General features: G+C 47.3%; 5 protein-coding genes and 1 non-coding gene across 6 annotated transcripts; 3 read left to right on the top strand and 3 right to left on the bottom strand.

The window, feature by feature from the left end:
* Positions 1-841: 841 nt before the first annotated feature.
* On the bottom strand, positions 842-2,639 carry ASPWEDRAFT_99799 (CRAL-TRIO domain-containing protein; the record flags this gene model as incomplete). Its single annotated transcript, XM_040839692.1, has 4 exons — positions 842-1,308; positions 1,364-1,463; positions 1,520-1,561; positions 1,611-2,639. The coding sequence occupies 4 exons, from the start codon at positions 2,637-2,639 to the stop codon at positions 842-844; spliced, it is 1,638 nt and encodes a 545-aa protein (XP_040693985.1).
* Positions 2,640-3,065: 426 nt separating this feature from the next.
* Positions 3,066-4,510, top strand: ASPWEDRAFT_33667 (DASH complex subunit DAM1). The gene is made up of 4 exons (XM_040833837.1): positions 3,066-3,518; positions 3,577-3,628; positions 3,689-3,752; positions 3,825-4,510. Exons 1-4 carry the CDS (start codon positions 3,195-3,197, stop codon positions 4,021-4,023), a joined length of 639 nt encoding a protein of 212 aa, XP_040693984.1. The 5' UTR covers positions 3,066-3,194; the 3' UTR covers positions 4,024-4,510.
* A 697-nt stretch (positions 4,511-5,207) lies between these two features.
* On the top strand, positions 5,208-7,028 carry ASPWEDRAFT_166387 (putative ubiquitin C-terminal hydrolase Ubp8; the record flags this gene model as incomplete). Its single annotated transcript, XM_040829981.1, has 7 exons — positions 5,208-5,259; positions 5,321-5,560; positions 5,611-5,718; positions 5,772-6,100; positions 6,160-6,582; positions 6,645-6,851; positions 6,918-7,028. 7 exons carry the CDS (start codon positions 5,208-5,210, stop codon positions 7,026-7,028), a joined length of 1,470 nt encoding a protein of 489 aa, XP_040693983.1.
* A 1,109-nt stretch (positions 7,029-8,137) lies between these two features.
* On the bottom strand, positions 8,138-8,532 carry ASPWEDRAFT_94403 (40S ribosomal protein uS14; the record flags this gene model as incomplete). The annotated part of the gene is made up of 4 exons (XM_040839601.1): positions 8,138-8,194; positions 8,275-8,317; positions 8,391-8,414; positions 8,495-8,532. Coding segments are annotated over 4 exons (162 nt in total), but the record flags the coding sequence as incomplete, so codon positions are not given.
* A 1,452-nt stretch (positions 8,533-9,984) lies between these two features.
* ASPWEDRAFT_t2 lies at positions 9,985-10,056 on the bottom strand. The gene has a single exon. It is a non-coding gene; the product is annotated as a tRNA-Ala (tRNA).
* A 3,158-nt stretch (positions 10,057-13,214) lies between these two features.
* Positions 13,215-15,111, top strand: ASPWEDRAFT_102709 (Ytp1 family protein; the record flags this gene model as incomplete). Its single annotated transcript, XM_040827505.1, has 5 exons — positions 13,215-13,368; positions 13,420-14,063; positions 14,127-14,444; positions 14,499-14,879; positions 14,932-15,111. 5 exons carry the CDS (start codon positions 13,215-13,217, stop codon positions 15,109-15,111), a joined length of 1,677 nt encoding a protein of 558 aa, XP_040693981.1.
* Positions 15,112-15,365: the final 254 nt, after the last annotated feature.

Genomic DNA, 15,365 nt, shown 5'->3' with positions numbered 1-15,365 from the left:
CATGGACAAGTCTAGGCTGTGGTGATTCCATTGTATTTTTTAACCTGAATATTTACTGTATGGTCTTGAGTGAGTCTAGACGGTCTTTTATATACTTCTAGAATTCCTTGAAATGGTGTTTCGATTACTTGCTGGGCTCTGCCTAGATAAGAACTTGACGTGGCATGATATTGCTTTTTTTTTTTCCCGTATCAAAAAGCAACAAGGCTCCAGTGGATTCTGGAACTGGGATCTCGCGGTGTGGACTCAAATGTTCCTCAAATACAACCTTCCAGTTGGTAGCCTGGTAAGGTACCTATCAAACGTCACTGCGATGGCTGGACCCTTGCATTACACCAGACGGCACTGCTCAAAATACATTCTCTGGCACGTTGGAAACATCATATTGATGCACCGTATGATCATGGTGACGGCCCTTGCAGATTGAACAGGGTTTTACAGAATGTAGAAAGTCATAATGCATTTGGTACCTTGTGGGTACTTAAGGCTGTCATGGATGAAAAGTAAATTGAGAGCTGGACTGAGGTCACGACATGCTTTTTTTTTGGAAGAGTGCCGCTTGTGAAACAATGGATCTCTTTCAGATAAGAGTCTATAGCGACTGCTTCGATAGAGAAGATATTAGTGCCTGTATATTTCCGACGCCATTTTCCAGTTAAAATTTGGAAGCCCAGGAATTGGTTTGGTGAGTAGAGACCTGACATGAATGATGAACAAGGAAATAAATGAAATGGAAATTTTGTCCAATATTATACAGCCAAATATGTTCTTTTATGCAAAATCTAACAGTCTAGTAAAATGCCCGAGATGCGTCAGTCGCCTTACCCGTGGGCTTGTCTCATTAGGCAGTCGATTTCTTTTCAGAGTTAGGGTAGAATTCAATCTTCCCATCTCCTTGGATGATGTTCAGTCGGTCGTAGAAAGATCTCGAGCGGACATACGGGTCCAGCTCCCAGTATTGTGCCCTCAAACGCTCGACCAGTTTGTTTCTTTCTTCCGTTGCCGTAGCGATGGCTTCCTTGTTGTTCTTGGAGTTGGCCGAAATCCATGAAATTGTAGCAGCCTGCATTTCTTTGGCGAGTTCTTGCCTTTCGGCAAGCAGTCTATCGCGCGTGGCTGTGTCTTCCATCAACTTATCCTCACCAGGTTGAGGCTCCACATATTTATATTCCCAGTCTTCTTCACCATCAAGTTCCTTCATTATGCGGTTGCGCGGAATGAACTTCTCGAGGTCCTGGGCATTCTTGGTGAAGTGGACCTTTGCGGCGACTACTGGATCAAGCCAGCCTTTGATGATACTCCAGATTCCTGTGGGGCCGGGTTAGATGGAGCATAAAGAGCCTACACAAAGAGCAATACGAACCTGAGAAAATCCAGGGAGCTTTGTGAACGAGAACGGCACCCAATGACTCGGGGTAATTAGCCTCGAAGCACTTGATCATGAATTTCACCGGTGTGTAGTCCTAGGACAGATTAGCATCTGGTATACCCCTTGGCAGTGGAGAAAACATTGACTTACCATGTTTGCCAAAGAGAAGTTGGTCATGTCAAAAACGATTGTCTGTTCCCGTTAGATCTCTTCTTGGCCATCAACTTGATTCGACACTTACGGCAGTTTCAATCGGAGGAGCCAGCAGCATTCGGGCGGATTCAATGATATACACTGTGTATCGCTCCATAACCTCCACACTTTGGTCGGATGCTTTGTGAGCGCGCACTCTGACATTGCAAATTGGGCGGCCAGCCTTGTCGACACCGTGAAGGAAACTCTTGCCCATACGCATTTGGTTCAAGAACTCCTCACCCGCCTTCTTTTCCGCAGGATCAGAGCTTTGCGACTGCTTCAGAGCGAGGTGTTCGCCATTCATCATGATATCTTCGTCTACCTTCGCATCAACCTTTCTCCACCGCATGGTAGAGATCATCATGATCAGCGCCTTTTTGATATCCCACTTTCGTGCTCGCAAGAATCGCAGAAGCAAAGAATCGGGGTGGTCATGTTTAACCATGCTCCAAAAGCTCTGTCGGATTTCCTCGGGCGAAATGTCAGCAATGGCCTGCTGGAATTCCTTGGCCTGGCCATACTTGTCGTCACCATCAGTTATATCGCTGAGATTCAGAGACGAAGCACCGGACTTTGATTTCTTGCCCTGCGATGAACTTTGTGAAGATGTCTCGCCATCAAGCTTGACACCAAAAACCTTCAACGTCAAGACCCAAAGCTCTCGCAGCTTAGCTTCCTGCTCTGGCGTGAGCTGGGTCACGGTCCCGGGGGCTGCTTCAATAGGCATCGTTTGGAGAGTGTCGATCACTTCGAGATATGGTTCTTGCAAGTACTGTGTATCTTGAGGGCTCGATACGGCGGGAGATTCTTGACTGGAATTGAAGTATTTATCTCGCACCCACGTTCCTCCACCGATAACGACCAATGTGGCTGTGATTGCCCAGAACGATGATGCGGCCTTGGGTTTCCTCAACGATGATGAGGAAGTGGAGAAAGGTCGACTAAACGGATGGGTCCGATTTAAAAGACCCTGGCTCTGATACGGAGAGAATAAGGGTCTTGCACTTCCCACTTGATGCAGCGATCTGGCCGAAGAAGAGAAAAGACGGCGGCGTAAGAATAGGCAAGCAGGCATGTGCTCAGGTGCTGCGGTGCTGTTCCAAGGAAACCGGAGGTGAGGAATGGGAGAAAAAGCAAAAGGATTAATAACCCCCTCTCGTCGAGTTTGGAATCGTGACGATCCAATAATATCAAGCAACAGGCGAATGAGGGACCCCCCTTTGAAACAGTAGAAATGAAATTCGCAAGCGATGCGGGGAAGAAATGAGAGACGTGGAAACGCTTGGAGCTTGGGGGAGTTTCTGGTTCTTTGCAGTGTATGGACTTCCGCCACCAGCCGACGGACTAGGCATAGTAATTAAGCCTGGTTTCAATGCATTATTCCAGGGTTACGCTTGCGGTGCAGTAGCAGTTGATGCTATAGCATGGTGTGTTATAGACAGTAGCAATGTTAATTCCCAGACTGATGGAAGAAAATAAGAAAGTAGATCACTGATTGATTCTCAGATCATCATCACGCGTCCAATTGACTGTTTGTTGCTGCCCCGCCGACCGACTCTCCTCCCACTCACTCTCTTCCCTCTCTTCAACGCCTGATCGAACCTCAACGTCAAGCCCCAGCGCATTCGCAATGATGGACGCCTCCAATGCCCCTCTATCGTCCTCTCGTCCTCAGCCGTCTTCTAGGCCCACGACTCCCCTACGACCCAGTTCTCGATCCTCTTTCCGCGAAGCGCACGGTTACGGGAACAGCATCAGCAATGCCGGCTACACTCAGCCTGCGATCAATGCTCTCGAGCCTCAGTTTGCAGAACTCGCAGATTCGATGGCAGATCTTGAGGCAAACTTTATGCACTTGCAGTTGATGCATGAGAGTTTGACGCGGTTTAGTGAGAGCTTTGCTAGTTTTCTGTATGGAATGAACATGAATGCGTTTTGTGTGGACTTTCCAGAGGTATGGGCGTTGATCTTGGTTGCTTCAGTCATTGAGAAATACTGATTCAGATATGCAGGCTCCTATCACTGAATCATTCCGAAGAGCAAAGCAAGCCGAGGCAGAGAAATGTATATCTAGCACCCTTCGAAATACCAATAGGAATGGTCAGATACTAATTAATTACCCAGTAGCTGAAGCCGAAGCCGAAGCTGATCAAATGCGACCGACCCATGATGGTGAAACTACATTTATGTGAGTGATGAGTTGCTTTTCAGTTAGCCATTGATCTAGCTTTAGAGCGTGCTAACCACAACTCGAATGCAGGACCACGGATACATCGTTTGTCGAAAACCCTCCGACGGTATCTAAACCGACATCCAAGTATTCTGTTCCCCGAGGAGGCGCTCGCGGGTCTACTCGCGGATCGACTCGCGGTACGACTCGTGGCACAACTGGAAGCCGTTATTCTACCAGAGGACGAGCTCGTCCAAGCGCATTACCCAGAGGCAGAGGAATTCGATGAACGCATGCGACGCATACATGAAACCTATGCTAGTTTGGAGACGTCGGGTATAACAAGGGTGGTTCTACAGTTGCTTGCAGAGAGCCTGCACCCTTCACTTCTGGATCAACAGTAGGGACCGTCAGACAGATGCTGTGGGAACTTATTTGGGTCACGGCTCTGTGAATTAACGGGCTCTAGGGACAATGCCAATCGAGGATTCCGTTAATGGAACAATGGCTGGCTGCGTGGGCAACACCGTTCGCAGACATTGGGTTACGCCCTGCCCTTGATCCAGCAAAACCTGGCCTTGTCAAAGCATCATTTCATTGTCCTCTAAAGGGGCATTGATATCATGTTGCATTATTTCTTATTGATAAACTTATGAATGGATGTGTACACGGACATGACGATCTAGTCTGCAGCTCGCTCTAGACTAGCAACACAATGAATAGAATAAATTCTAAAAAGAAATAAATAAAAACCAACAACAATAGGATAGAGTCAACAACCATGTTTCAACCAACAATAAGTAAATCAAACCGAGTCTCCAAATCTCCAACTCGCCTGTTGCGGATCAAACGCACTCCCGGTTTCTTATCGCCTCCGAGCCGCGGTCGATCCTTGAAAAGACTCTCTTTGAACCCATCGCGAGTGACGACAGCAGCTCCTCTTGCAAAACCACGCAGACAGGATCTACATTGCCTGCGATTGCAATCTAGTCTCCGATCGATTGGAACGGCCTTCTTTCGCGACACGGCGATCTGCCTCCGCGTTGAGGATAGCGTTCGGTCCGGGACCGACACCGAAACACCTGCGGAGAAAGGCTGGCAACATCGATCGGCTTTGCGACTTGGACGGCTTCACTGCAATCGCCCATTCACCAGATCTCGCTGCTTCTTGTGCACTGCCATTGGCTGCCGTTATTGGGCGGCTGGATCGATAGACACTTGGAGAATAATGCTGGTGTGTTACGGCCAGGGTCATTAATGGTGTTTCAATCCATGGATTCCCGGTCCAGCATCGTCGCTCGCTGTTGAACCTAGTACATACTGCTATCGCTTCTCTCCACGCTATAGAGCTAGAAGTCTTCATCTCTCGCCTCTCTTCTATCACTTCTCTTTACAATTTCTTCTTTTCCTTTTCGGGCTTGATACTTTGAAGCTTCTACCGCCTTTTACCGCACATACCTATATCATTCCACAATGGCAAGCATCGATTCCGTTACCCTCCTCTCTGAGGCTGAGTATGGTTGTGGTATGCGAGAGTCAAAGAGCCCCAATTGCATCTCCATGTCTCAATGCTGACCAGTATCCAGAGCATCTTGCCACTATACTGTCACAAGATGAGAACACTGCTGGCCAGTTCAAGAGCTCTTTTATTAAAACACACCATAAACTAGCTCCGCAAACAACTCCTTCAAGTGGTACATCTCAACAGAAACCTGGTCTCCATTACTCCAGTCTCCTCAAGCCCAAATACACATGCTTGACTTGTTCGGAGGCGTGTGTAAATGGAGATCGAAAAACACATACGCAGAAAACCGGCCATCGATTCTGTAAGGAGAGGAATGATGAGGGAGTTTTTAGATTGCTAATTTTCTGTTAGATATGGAATCGAGGGGCCGTGCAGTCTTTTGTCAAGGTTGTGGTGACTTTGTTTACGATCATGGTCTGGAGCGCCTGCGATCGTCGGCGCCAGACAGTATGCTTACAGGTTTGTACTCAATTCTACTCTAAATATTCGTTTCATGCTCTAATGTACAGCAGCCCCCAACAAACGTCGTTTTAGCGAAAGCTCCTCCGACGAGCTCTATGTCAGAAGCAATGCCAACAAGCGACCCTGTGCCAAGCAAGGCGTTAGAGGCTTGTTCAACCTCGGGCAGACTTGTTATTTGAATGTCGTCCTTCAGACGCTACTACATGATCCCATTTTGAATACTTACTTTCTTGGAAACGGTCATCAATCCCACGATTGCACCGTTCGTGATTGCATAGGTTGCGCCGTCGCAGAAGCGTTTTCTGATTTTAACAGCAGCGATAAGGCCGAGGGTTTTGCTGCACTAAGCTTACTGCTAGCATCATGGCGGGCAAGTCCTGTAAGTGACTAAATTGCTCTTAAAGTTAGGGGCCCTGAGAGATGCTGACTTGCTCTCAGACCTTGGCAGGATACCAACAGCAAGATGCGCACGAATACTACCAATTTCTCGTCGACAAGCTCCATTCCAGCACCGACGGGCATCAAGAGAACCATGAGAAGGGCTGCTCTTGTTTCTTTCACAAAACCTTCTATGGAAAGCTGCGGAGTAGCGTGACCTGCGACAAATGCGGCAACGTGACACGAACAGAAGATCCTATGGTGGATCTGAGTCTTGACGTTCAAGCGAAAAAGCGAGCGATGGGTGGTGGCACCGGTCTCTCATCGGCACCAACTCTGAATGGGTGCTTAGAGAGCTACACATCCCCAGAGAGACTTATGGCAGATGTATATAACTGCAGTGGGTGTGGTGGAACTCCTCAGAAAGCGACGAAACAGCTGCGAATCAAGAAATTGCCGGCAATTCTATGTATGCAACTGAAGGTATGTCTCCCTCTTTGTTTATCTTGTATTTGGCTTTCATAAACTAACCTAATCTGCTGCAGCGTTTTGAGCACACATTTTCGGTCTCCGAAAAGGTCGAAGGAAAGATCGATTTCCCCCTGTCGATCAATATGCTTCCATACACTACCAACCCGCACACTCAACGAATCGACAAGTCCAGATTCATGTATGACCTGTCGTCTGCTGTGGTGCATAAAGGAAAACTGGACGCGGGACATTACTACGTCTATTGCCGTCAGGGTGACCAGGTTCGTAGCGTCATCTATCTCCCCATCTCCCCTACCAGCAAGGCAGACCAACTAACAATAGCGCAGTGGATGCTTTTCAACGACGACCAGGTAACAGCAGTAACAGAGGCCGAGGTTCTCAGTGCCGACGCCTACCTTTTGTTTTACAACCTACGATCCTTGGCTTCTCCGCGGTAATCCACGGGGAAGAGGAATACTGCTTACGATGGATTGTTCTTGGACGGTGAGTTTTTTATTTTCTTCGCATACAAGTATCGGGAACGGGGGGAGTCATTGGGAAGGAGTTCTTCTTTTGTTTGTTGGTTAGGTTGGTTTGTGTATCTGCTTTTGGGGGGTTGGGCATCTAGATTGGTCGTGGATGTGATGCAGTAGTTAGACTACTGTGGGGTTGTTTTGATAGATTTAATGTCAATATTATATTTGGTATACAGAATACGGAGTCGGTAGGTTAAGGCTTTATTAAGGGTGCACCTCCAGGTCATCGACAAATGCCAAAGGCCATAGGTCAAAAGAACATGAGACACGTACACATGTGCGTTGTATGTCCATTACGATTCAGGCATTCTGTTGGACTGGGATAGGTCCGACTTTGATAGACCAAGCTACGTCGTGTCTGGACCACAAACTGTCTGCATGACAGAGTAGTCCAGACACAATCAGGCAGACAGTATCTTAGGATAAAAGAAGCAGATGAGGACGGTAAGAGATGCATTCATGACATTACGACCGGTCTCCGTTGCCCGTCGAACCGATTCGCCGCAGGTATTACATTACACCAAGGTAGTAGTAATGCAACAGCGCTCTTCGCTCCCATATGTAGTCTTGTCTCTTTTATGCCCAGTAGTCCATGTCGAATGCATCTCGCGAGAATCCAGGAATGGTTGATTAAAAAAAGAAATTGTCCTCATTCAATTCAGTAAGATGAATTGGGGAAGAATAATAAAAAGGAAAAAAAAAAGGTCGACACCCCTTGGTTTATTCGTCCACGCCGGTATCTGCAAAGGTTCCATTTTAATTTCTTTTTTTTTTTTCCTTCCCCATTCACTTAGGTTTTTTGTCTGCCCATCGGAATTCAAGCAATTGGCTTTCCTTTTTATTTTCCTCCCATGGTTGCTACCAAGCGCCGAGCACGTAACGGAATCGTGAACACGAATGGATCGAGAAAAAGAAGTAAACGGATTTAACGGTACTGTTAGAGGGTAATCGCGGTTAGTTGTTGTTCGTCCTTGTCCTCGTTTTCCTCCATCCCGGTATATTTCCAGATCGTAGGCCATGTCAAAACCAACCTTAGCGAAACCGATGTCCGTAGACTTCTCACGGAAGCACTGACGGCAGATGTTCATCTGTAAAAAGAAAAGTCCCCATCAGTTATCATGTCCCCAAGTTGCAAATCTTCAAAAGTGGATGTTGATATTTCCCATACCCCGTACTTGCGGATAAGACCGGCGCGGTGCGAGCAAACACGGCTATTATTTGGTCGTAATTAGCAAATCTGATCTCGTTCCAACGACTCCTTATCCTGGATTTTCTATCGCATACCAACTGCGGGATCCCTTGCCGTACCTATAGACGGAAAACACATTAGCTTCAATTTTCTTCCACCCATCTTCAAGACAATAATTCCGGGATATGGGAGTTCTTACTTGCGGGGCCGGCTGTACCACACGGACTCGTGAGTCATCTTGAATATGAGGGCGAAGGAGAACCTGGGTTGACGGTGTTGTCGCGGACGGTTGGTGTCGCTGGGCGTTGGAGAGGACGAAAAGGTTAGGGTTGAAAATGCGTTGTGTGCTCCCAGACCCGATATGCGGGCTTCGGGGCAGCCTCTCGCTTGAGGCGACGCTAAGCCTGTTTGGGAACCAGTTGCTATCGGGTGGTCATGTGAGATTGCGCTTGTCGGTTTTGGGACTAGCTGCCCGCTTTTTCTGGAGATGGCCGGGACGACGATTTTCCGATCTACTCAATCCACCTGCTCTGGGACATGGGTATTGAACGACGCCAATGCGAATGAGTCGATAATTATCTATAACACGAAATGCTGATCATCCATGATACGACCGTTCAATCAGATTCGTACTGAAATCTATGGGGAACCGCATCTACACCAGTGGACTTGAGACTTGACCGCACTCGCAAGGTCCTCACTGCAGACAATCATCTCCATGCTTTGAATTCACAATGATTACTGTTGAAAATCCAGCAAAGCATAGTTAATACTATCTATAAAGCACAGCTAAAAGATCTCAGATCATGATCTTACCAGACGTCGAATCAGACATCGGAACTGCATCAAATCCATCAAGAAAGACCCACATAAAATCGCCCGCGATAAGCTTCATGCAAGCTGAAATGGGAAAGAGCTAGCCTAGTACGAATGACTTGCTAACTTGCCAATGAAAGTTGCATTTTCTCATGGGCTGTTCTCCTCCCTTTTGATCGATATTGGCACATGGATAAAGCCGTTTGCTCACAAGTTTTCGGGGTTTGATCATGTCCCGCTGGCGATTCTACGGTGATGTGATTCTCGACCATGCTGGCTATTCTATACCACAAAGTTTATTCCAGCCGTAGTCCTGATAAATGAATGAGGGATATTACAGTTGGTTTACTTGAAGAAAGACACATGGAAGATCACCAGATCCCTGTATCCGTCCTCGTCCGGGCTAACTATCGGCAGTCAGATATTGCAAATGTGACAAAGGGACTCGATAGGGCTACTAGCACATACATATGCATAGTCCATTAACAATAGTCAGTCCTACCTAGGTACCTCCGTAATGTATAAATTGGCCAAGAACGTAACTCCGAGTCACAGCTCCGAAATCCATACATACATACAGGCAAAATGGACAACTACCGAACAGAAATCGCCGGTATCCGAATTATGTACGAGGGCGCGTACATTACAAGGGCGATACATAAAAACAGCTGTAGAAAAGGTTCCGTAACTTCCGACTGAGAGTCTGTTGAGGAATTTAATTATGATCACCATCTAACTCAATCCATAGTGAATAAACCGTTCTAGGCAGAAGAGTAAGATGGAGATTAAAGTCTACAATAATTAAATACAAATCCGAACATCCGAGAGGAAGCGTAATGGTGGCGGGGAAAAAAAGAAAAAAGAAAAAAAGAATGGACGAACGGTGGATTGAACACCGGACTTCTCGCATGCAAAGCGAGCACTCTACCACTGAGTTACACGCCCAGTTGTGATATACTCCCCACCAACTTTTAGTCTCATATCTTCAGCAGCACTAACTCAGCAAAACTCATTCGCACATCAAATCCAGCCCACACGGGACCACCCGTTCGCTAAATTCATACAGCGTTGATCCTGATCTAGGTAACTATCGTATGTGCCGGATTTCCGAATTCTTGTTACTGACATGAGTAATCATCTACATTCTACTCCATGTAGAACCCGATATTCCGAAATTCCGCTTTGATGATCTATTGAGGCATGGCATGGTCTAATTGATAAAAGATCAGATGGTGGATGCATTATTAGGACAGGTGCACAAACTTGCCAGTGCATTGCATGACTCAGGCTATCCGTACATTTCGTGTGGCTGTGGAATCCATCGAGGATGATAGGCTGGTTTTTTATATGGATTATCAATCATTATCAAACTGCACTATGTACCTTGCACGGGCTATAGTATTGCCCGATTATCGAAGAATTCAGCAGGATATCGGAAATTGGTCCCACCAGTCCATAATGTATGGTTTGATCTGGTGGAACAGTCGGAAAGGAAAGCATTACTCATAGAACCGAGAAAACTCTGTAGAGGCGACTATCTCGAATTATGATGGATCGGCAAGGATAAGAATTCGATGTGCACTGTCATGTTGGCATGTTCCCAATGACAAGATGGATTTTCAACAGCGATCGATGGTGATGATGATTTCAAGTCCTCCATACCAATGTGTAGTAGTTATGCGGGGTGTAGTACGAAATGTACAATGTACAAAATGTCAGATCACCATGCAGATATGATTAATAATGACGCTCGAATTCGCAATTAAAGTTGGCCTATTACCCATAATGAGTCATGATGGATAGATAGCATGGGCTTTGCTGGAAAGAAACCCGAGCAAGTAAGCTGCGTGGAAAGAGGGTGCGTGGATATACAGAGCTGTTGTTTGTATAGGAAGACGGAAGAGCGCGGATGGGAAAAGTGTGCCGGCACCAATCATGGCTGCCAAGGTAGGATCGTCGGTCGGGTTGTCAGATGGTCAGTCATCCATCAGTATCCATGATCCATCGGCCATAAATCCATGAATCCACCCGGCCTACGGACTGGGTAGACAGACAGGGCTGGAAGATGCAACGTGCGAGGGTCCGATAGTGGGGTTGGTCTAGTCGAGGATATTGATGGCGGCCAGCCACAGGGCGATTAATTCAATATCGATTCACTATTGAATGTTAACACTGATCGTGTTGTGCTACTGCAGTAGTGCTGTTATCTTCCAAGATCATAAGATTCACGTCATTTGTCCAGCTGGCCAGTGCTTACACCACCTAGGTAGCCACGATATCATCACTTACACGAACTGCCATGCAATTAACACGGGCAAGAGTCGGTATTAATAGCGTTGCATTATTTTCAGACCACCTCGATCATGTGTACATCGGATTGCATGAGGGGATGGTCAAAATAGAGAATGATCTTCATGAAGAAGAGGGGGTATGTACTACTGGTATACAGCAAAGTCGACTCCGCATCCCGCTTTTATGTACGCGGTAGAGCTGTTCTTGATGATTGATTGGTATGTAGTGATGATCTTGAGCTTATCATGCCTTTTTTGTACCCCCCTCCTCACTATTGAGCCAGTATACCTGGAGAGTACGAGGTGGTGTACAGCGGTGTGCCGTCCATGCAAGGGTAAGCTTGGACTTCGCTTAGTCGAACCTACCTACAGAGTCAGGTATGAGGGTTGGGAAGCAACAAAGACTCATAAGGCGGACGGAGGATTTCCCAGAGCTGGAAACGGACTTTCGCGCTCTCCATTGGCCGAGACAGGGATTAGCAGGGCCAGCGCCAAAATCCGAGGTGCTCAGTTTGTTGTTGTAGCCTGTGATTCCACTCGACACATATATATGGCCTATGCTGGAACAGGAAACTGACTGGTTCTCCTTTGGTCCTTTTTCCTCCCCAACTAAGGATGCCTAGAGCTGTTGGAAATGCATGCCAGGTACAGGGATAACGTCATAAGCAGGCTGCCATCAACACTCTCTCACTCACACACTCAGCAGACACGTAAGGATTTTATGATTCTTGATTCATGCAACACAAAAATCAAAAACAAGCCTATTCTCTAAGACACGGAGTGAGTCGTAGAAATAAAGTATCCAGAACCGGTTCTGGCTGGTAAGTGGCCAGACTAGCGGTCGCTGTTTAGACACGATGAAGTCACCCGCTTGGGCCAGTAGGAGGGACTTACTCGTTCTGGATTGCAGAGTTTCCCGGCACATCCGATTTCCGAGTGCCAAGACGTCTTTTTTTTTTTTTTTTTTTAATAAATCTGTACTTTTGATTTTATACTTCCCCTCTTTTATTTAGCCTTACAGTCGTAGATCATAGTAAACACTTCTTTATATCAGTGAGAGCAACAAAGACAGCAAAATAAAATAATACCAAAATGTATTCGATATAGAATATAGAATAAAGAATAAAGAATGGAAAATAGAAGATGATTAAAAATGACATAACAGAGCCTAGGTCTGGCTGACGGACTTACAGTTCGGCCCACGGAATCCAAGGCTGAAAAACACGGCCGATCCTGGAAGCTCCTCGTTTTTTGTTTCCACGGCCCTGTCGGCTTCTTATCCCCGCCTGCCACCGAATGACCAAGAGCAAAGAGAAAAAAAAAAAAAAAAAGGGAATAAAAAACCAGGCAGGTTGTAATGATTAAAAGACTTTCCGGCGCCCAAGGCTCGGTTGCTTTTTTCTCTTTCTTTCTGTTTCCTTTCTGATCTCATCCTTTTGTCTTTCCTCTTCACCTGCTCTCTAGCTAGCTCGGCTGCTTTCTTCATACTTCCTCCTCTCTATACTCCAGTTGACGACGTCAGCTCCTCCCAAAAGCTGGCGGCAGGGAAGCGGAAGCCTACATAGCTTGCACAACATTCGCTAGAGCTGTACCAGTTTTCTCAGCTCTAGCTCTACATACGCTTAGTTTTAATCATAATCGCAATCACTTCGGAGTAAGCTTTCCAAAAAAAAAGCTCTTTTGCCCATGTGGCATAAAAGTTCTCAGGCCGCGCTGGCGGCATCCCTTTTCGTGTCGCTCGCAAATGCTCTCCCTCATGGAGATGAGAGCATGGACATGGATATGGGCATGGGCGGAGATATGAATATGGACATGGGCACCGCGACTAGCCATGCGCAACCATCCGCGTCAAGCCCAGTTGTCGAAAACTCCCCCATGAGTTATTTCGCGTATGGAAAACACTCGGGTACCATCATAGCACACATTGGCCTCATGGTCCTGGCCTGGTGTTTTGTCCTCCCCATAGGTAAGAACCAACATGGTAGTCATTGAAGTCTTCCCAGCTGATCCCTCCCAGCGGTCATGCTCAGTGTTGCGCGTTCGCGATTCGCGTTGCCGTCACAATTCGTTTTCTTGATTTTCAACGCCTTTGGATTGCTCGTCGGTATCATCTATAACGGTCAGACCCCAGATCTCTATGAGAACAACGCGCACCACAAAATTGGCTGGATTGCAACCTGGGTGGTTGGTGCGCAAGTCTTCCTGGGCTTGATCTTTGCCTATGCTGGGAGAGGGGAAACCAATGCAACTTCGTATGAACGAGCCGCATTCCTCCCTTTGTCGACCGATGAGACGATCGACAACCTGAACACCTACCCGACTGGCCCTCGCCATGACTACCGTTGGTCTGGTGACAGCGGCCAGGGAACCGAAAGAAACTCGTCTTCCCTCCACAGCCCTGGATCGCCTTCTTGCGAATCGTCGGAGGACTACGATGGCTTTGAGAAGCCCGAGGAGCAGATTGATCCAGAGCCCTCCAAGCCTCGGGGCTGGTTGCACAACAATTTCTTTGGACGCTTTCTGGCCAGTCGTGTGCCGGGCTTGGTTTCGAGTCGAGTCCTCCGTGGTTTCAACTTTGTGTACTTGGTCATTGACCGCATCATTTTGCCATTTGGCTTCGTTGCCCTTGTCACGGGCGGTGTGACTTATGGTGGCATCATGGTGAGGCTTTCTTATTAGCAAAAGAGGATGGAAGACCATTTACTAACGTGCATGTCTTTGTAGAGATCCAGAGAAATTTTCAACGGACTTGCGCACTTCATTAAAGGAGGAATCTTCATCTGGTACGGTTTTCTGACACTCGGACGATGGATGGGATGCTGGGCAGACCTTGGCTGGGCCTGGAACTTGAAGCCCTCTAGCGCCATTGTCGGCAAGTGGAAGGCCAATGTGCCCACTGGCGAATTCACCGAGTCATTTGTGATCTTCCTTTACGGAATCACCAACGTCTTCCTTGAGCATCTCTCTGGTGCAGGTGGCGCGTGGTCCGCCACGGATTTGGAGCACGTGTCTATCACCATCATGTTCTTCGGTGGTGGCCTGGTAAGATACAATCTGGGGTTGTCTTTGAAACTCTGCTAACTTTTCTTGTACTAGTGCGGAATGCTTTTCGAATCGAAGCGCATCAAGAGTTGGTTAAACAGCACCGTCTTGCAGTATCCTACTCGCGGCACACACGGATCTTCGGATGTCGCCTGGCAGATCCCCGACACTCAGGATGTATCGCTTAACCCGATGCCTGCGCTGGTGATCCTTCTCCTCGGCATGATGATGGGATCGCATCACCAAACCAGCATGGTCTCAACCATGGTACACAAGCAATGGGGTAACCTCTTGGTTGGGTTTGCGCTTGCTCGGGGCATGACCTATGTCCTGATGTTCCTCAAGCCCCCAACCTCCTACTTGCCCGCACGCCCACCCACAGAGATCGTTGCTTCTTTCTGCTTGATCGCTGGTGGCATGATATTCATGCTTAGTGTTAGTATATCCATTGGAGAAAGAACAAGAATTGTTGGCTGACTTGTCCCAGACACGCAATGTGGTCCAAGCGATGGAGTTCTACGAACTAGACGCAATGTTTGCCTTTACCGTGGGCATGGGTCTCACCGCCTTCGTTATGGCGTGGGAAATCCTGACCATTGCCCTCAAGGCCTGGGCGGTGAAGCGAGAGGCACCCCCACGATTGGCGCCATTTCAGTTCCCTGCTTAAGCATTCAACTCGACTTCATCTCCCCTCGACAGCACCGCAACGATACCATTGCATGGAATGAACGAAGAAAATACGAGAAAAACAAAAAAACAAACGATGTGCCCGACCATATGATTTTGCCAGCTTACAGTTTTATACCCCCTATACTATTTGATTTCTTCGGCCGGCGTCTCACGCGAAGCCGGCATAATACCATGGATGATACCTCAGCCGGGTGTTGATTACACCATTATATTCATGATGATTTTCATGAA

The sequence above is a fragment of the Aspergillus wentii genome (genome assembly GCF_001890725.1).
Source record: "Aspergillus wentii DTO 134E9 unplaced genomic scaffold ASPWEscaffold_1, whole genome shotgun sequence".
Classification (NCBI taxonomy): domain Eukaryota; kingdom Fungi; phylum Ascomycota; class Eurotiomycetes; order Eurotiales; family Aspergillaceae; genus Aspergillus; species Aspergillus wentii.
This window is presented reverse-complemented; position numbering and strand designations above follow the sequence as displayed.

What these genes read in the sequence shown, in the direction of transcription:
- ASPWEDRAFT_33667 (XM_040833837.1), top strand. Translation starts at nt 3,195, where the DNA reads ATGATGGACGCCTCCAATGCCCCTCTATCGTCCTCTCGTCCTCAGCCG. An exon ending in GCAAGCCGAGGCAGAGAAAT is followed by an intron (nt 3,629 to 3,688) that starts GTATATCTAGCA and finishes TTAATTACCCAG; the next exon opens with TAGCTGAAGCCGAAGCCGAA. An exon ending in GATGGTGAAACTACATTTAT is followed by an intron (nt 3,753 to 3,824) that starts GTGAGTGATGAG and finishes ACTCGAATGCAG; the next exon opens with GACCACGGATACATCGTTTG.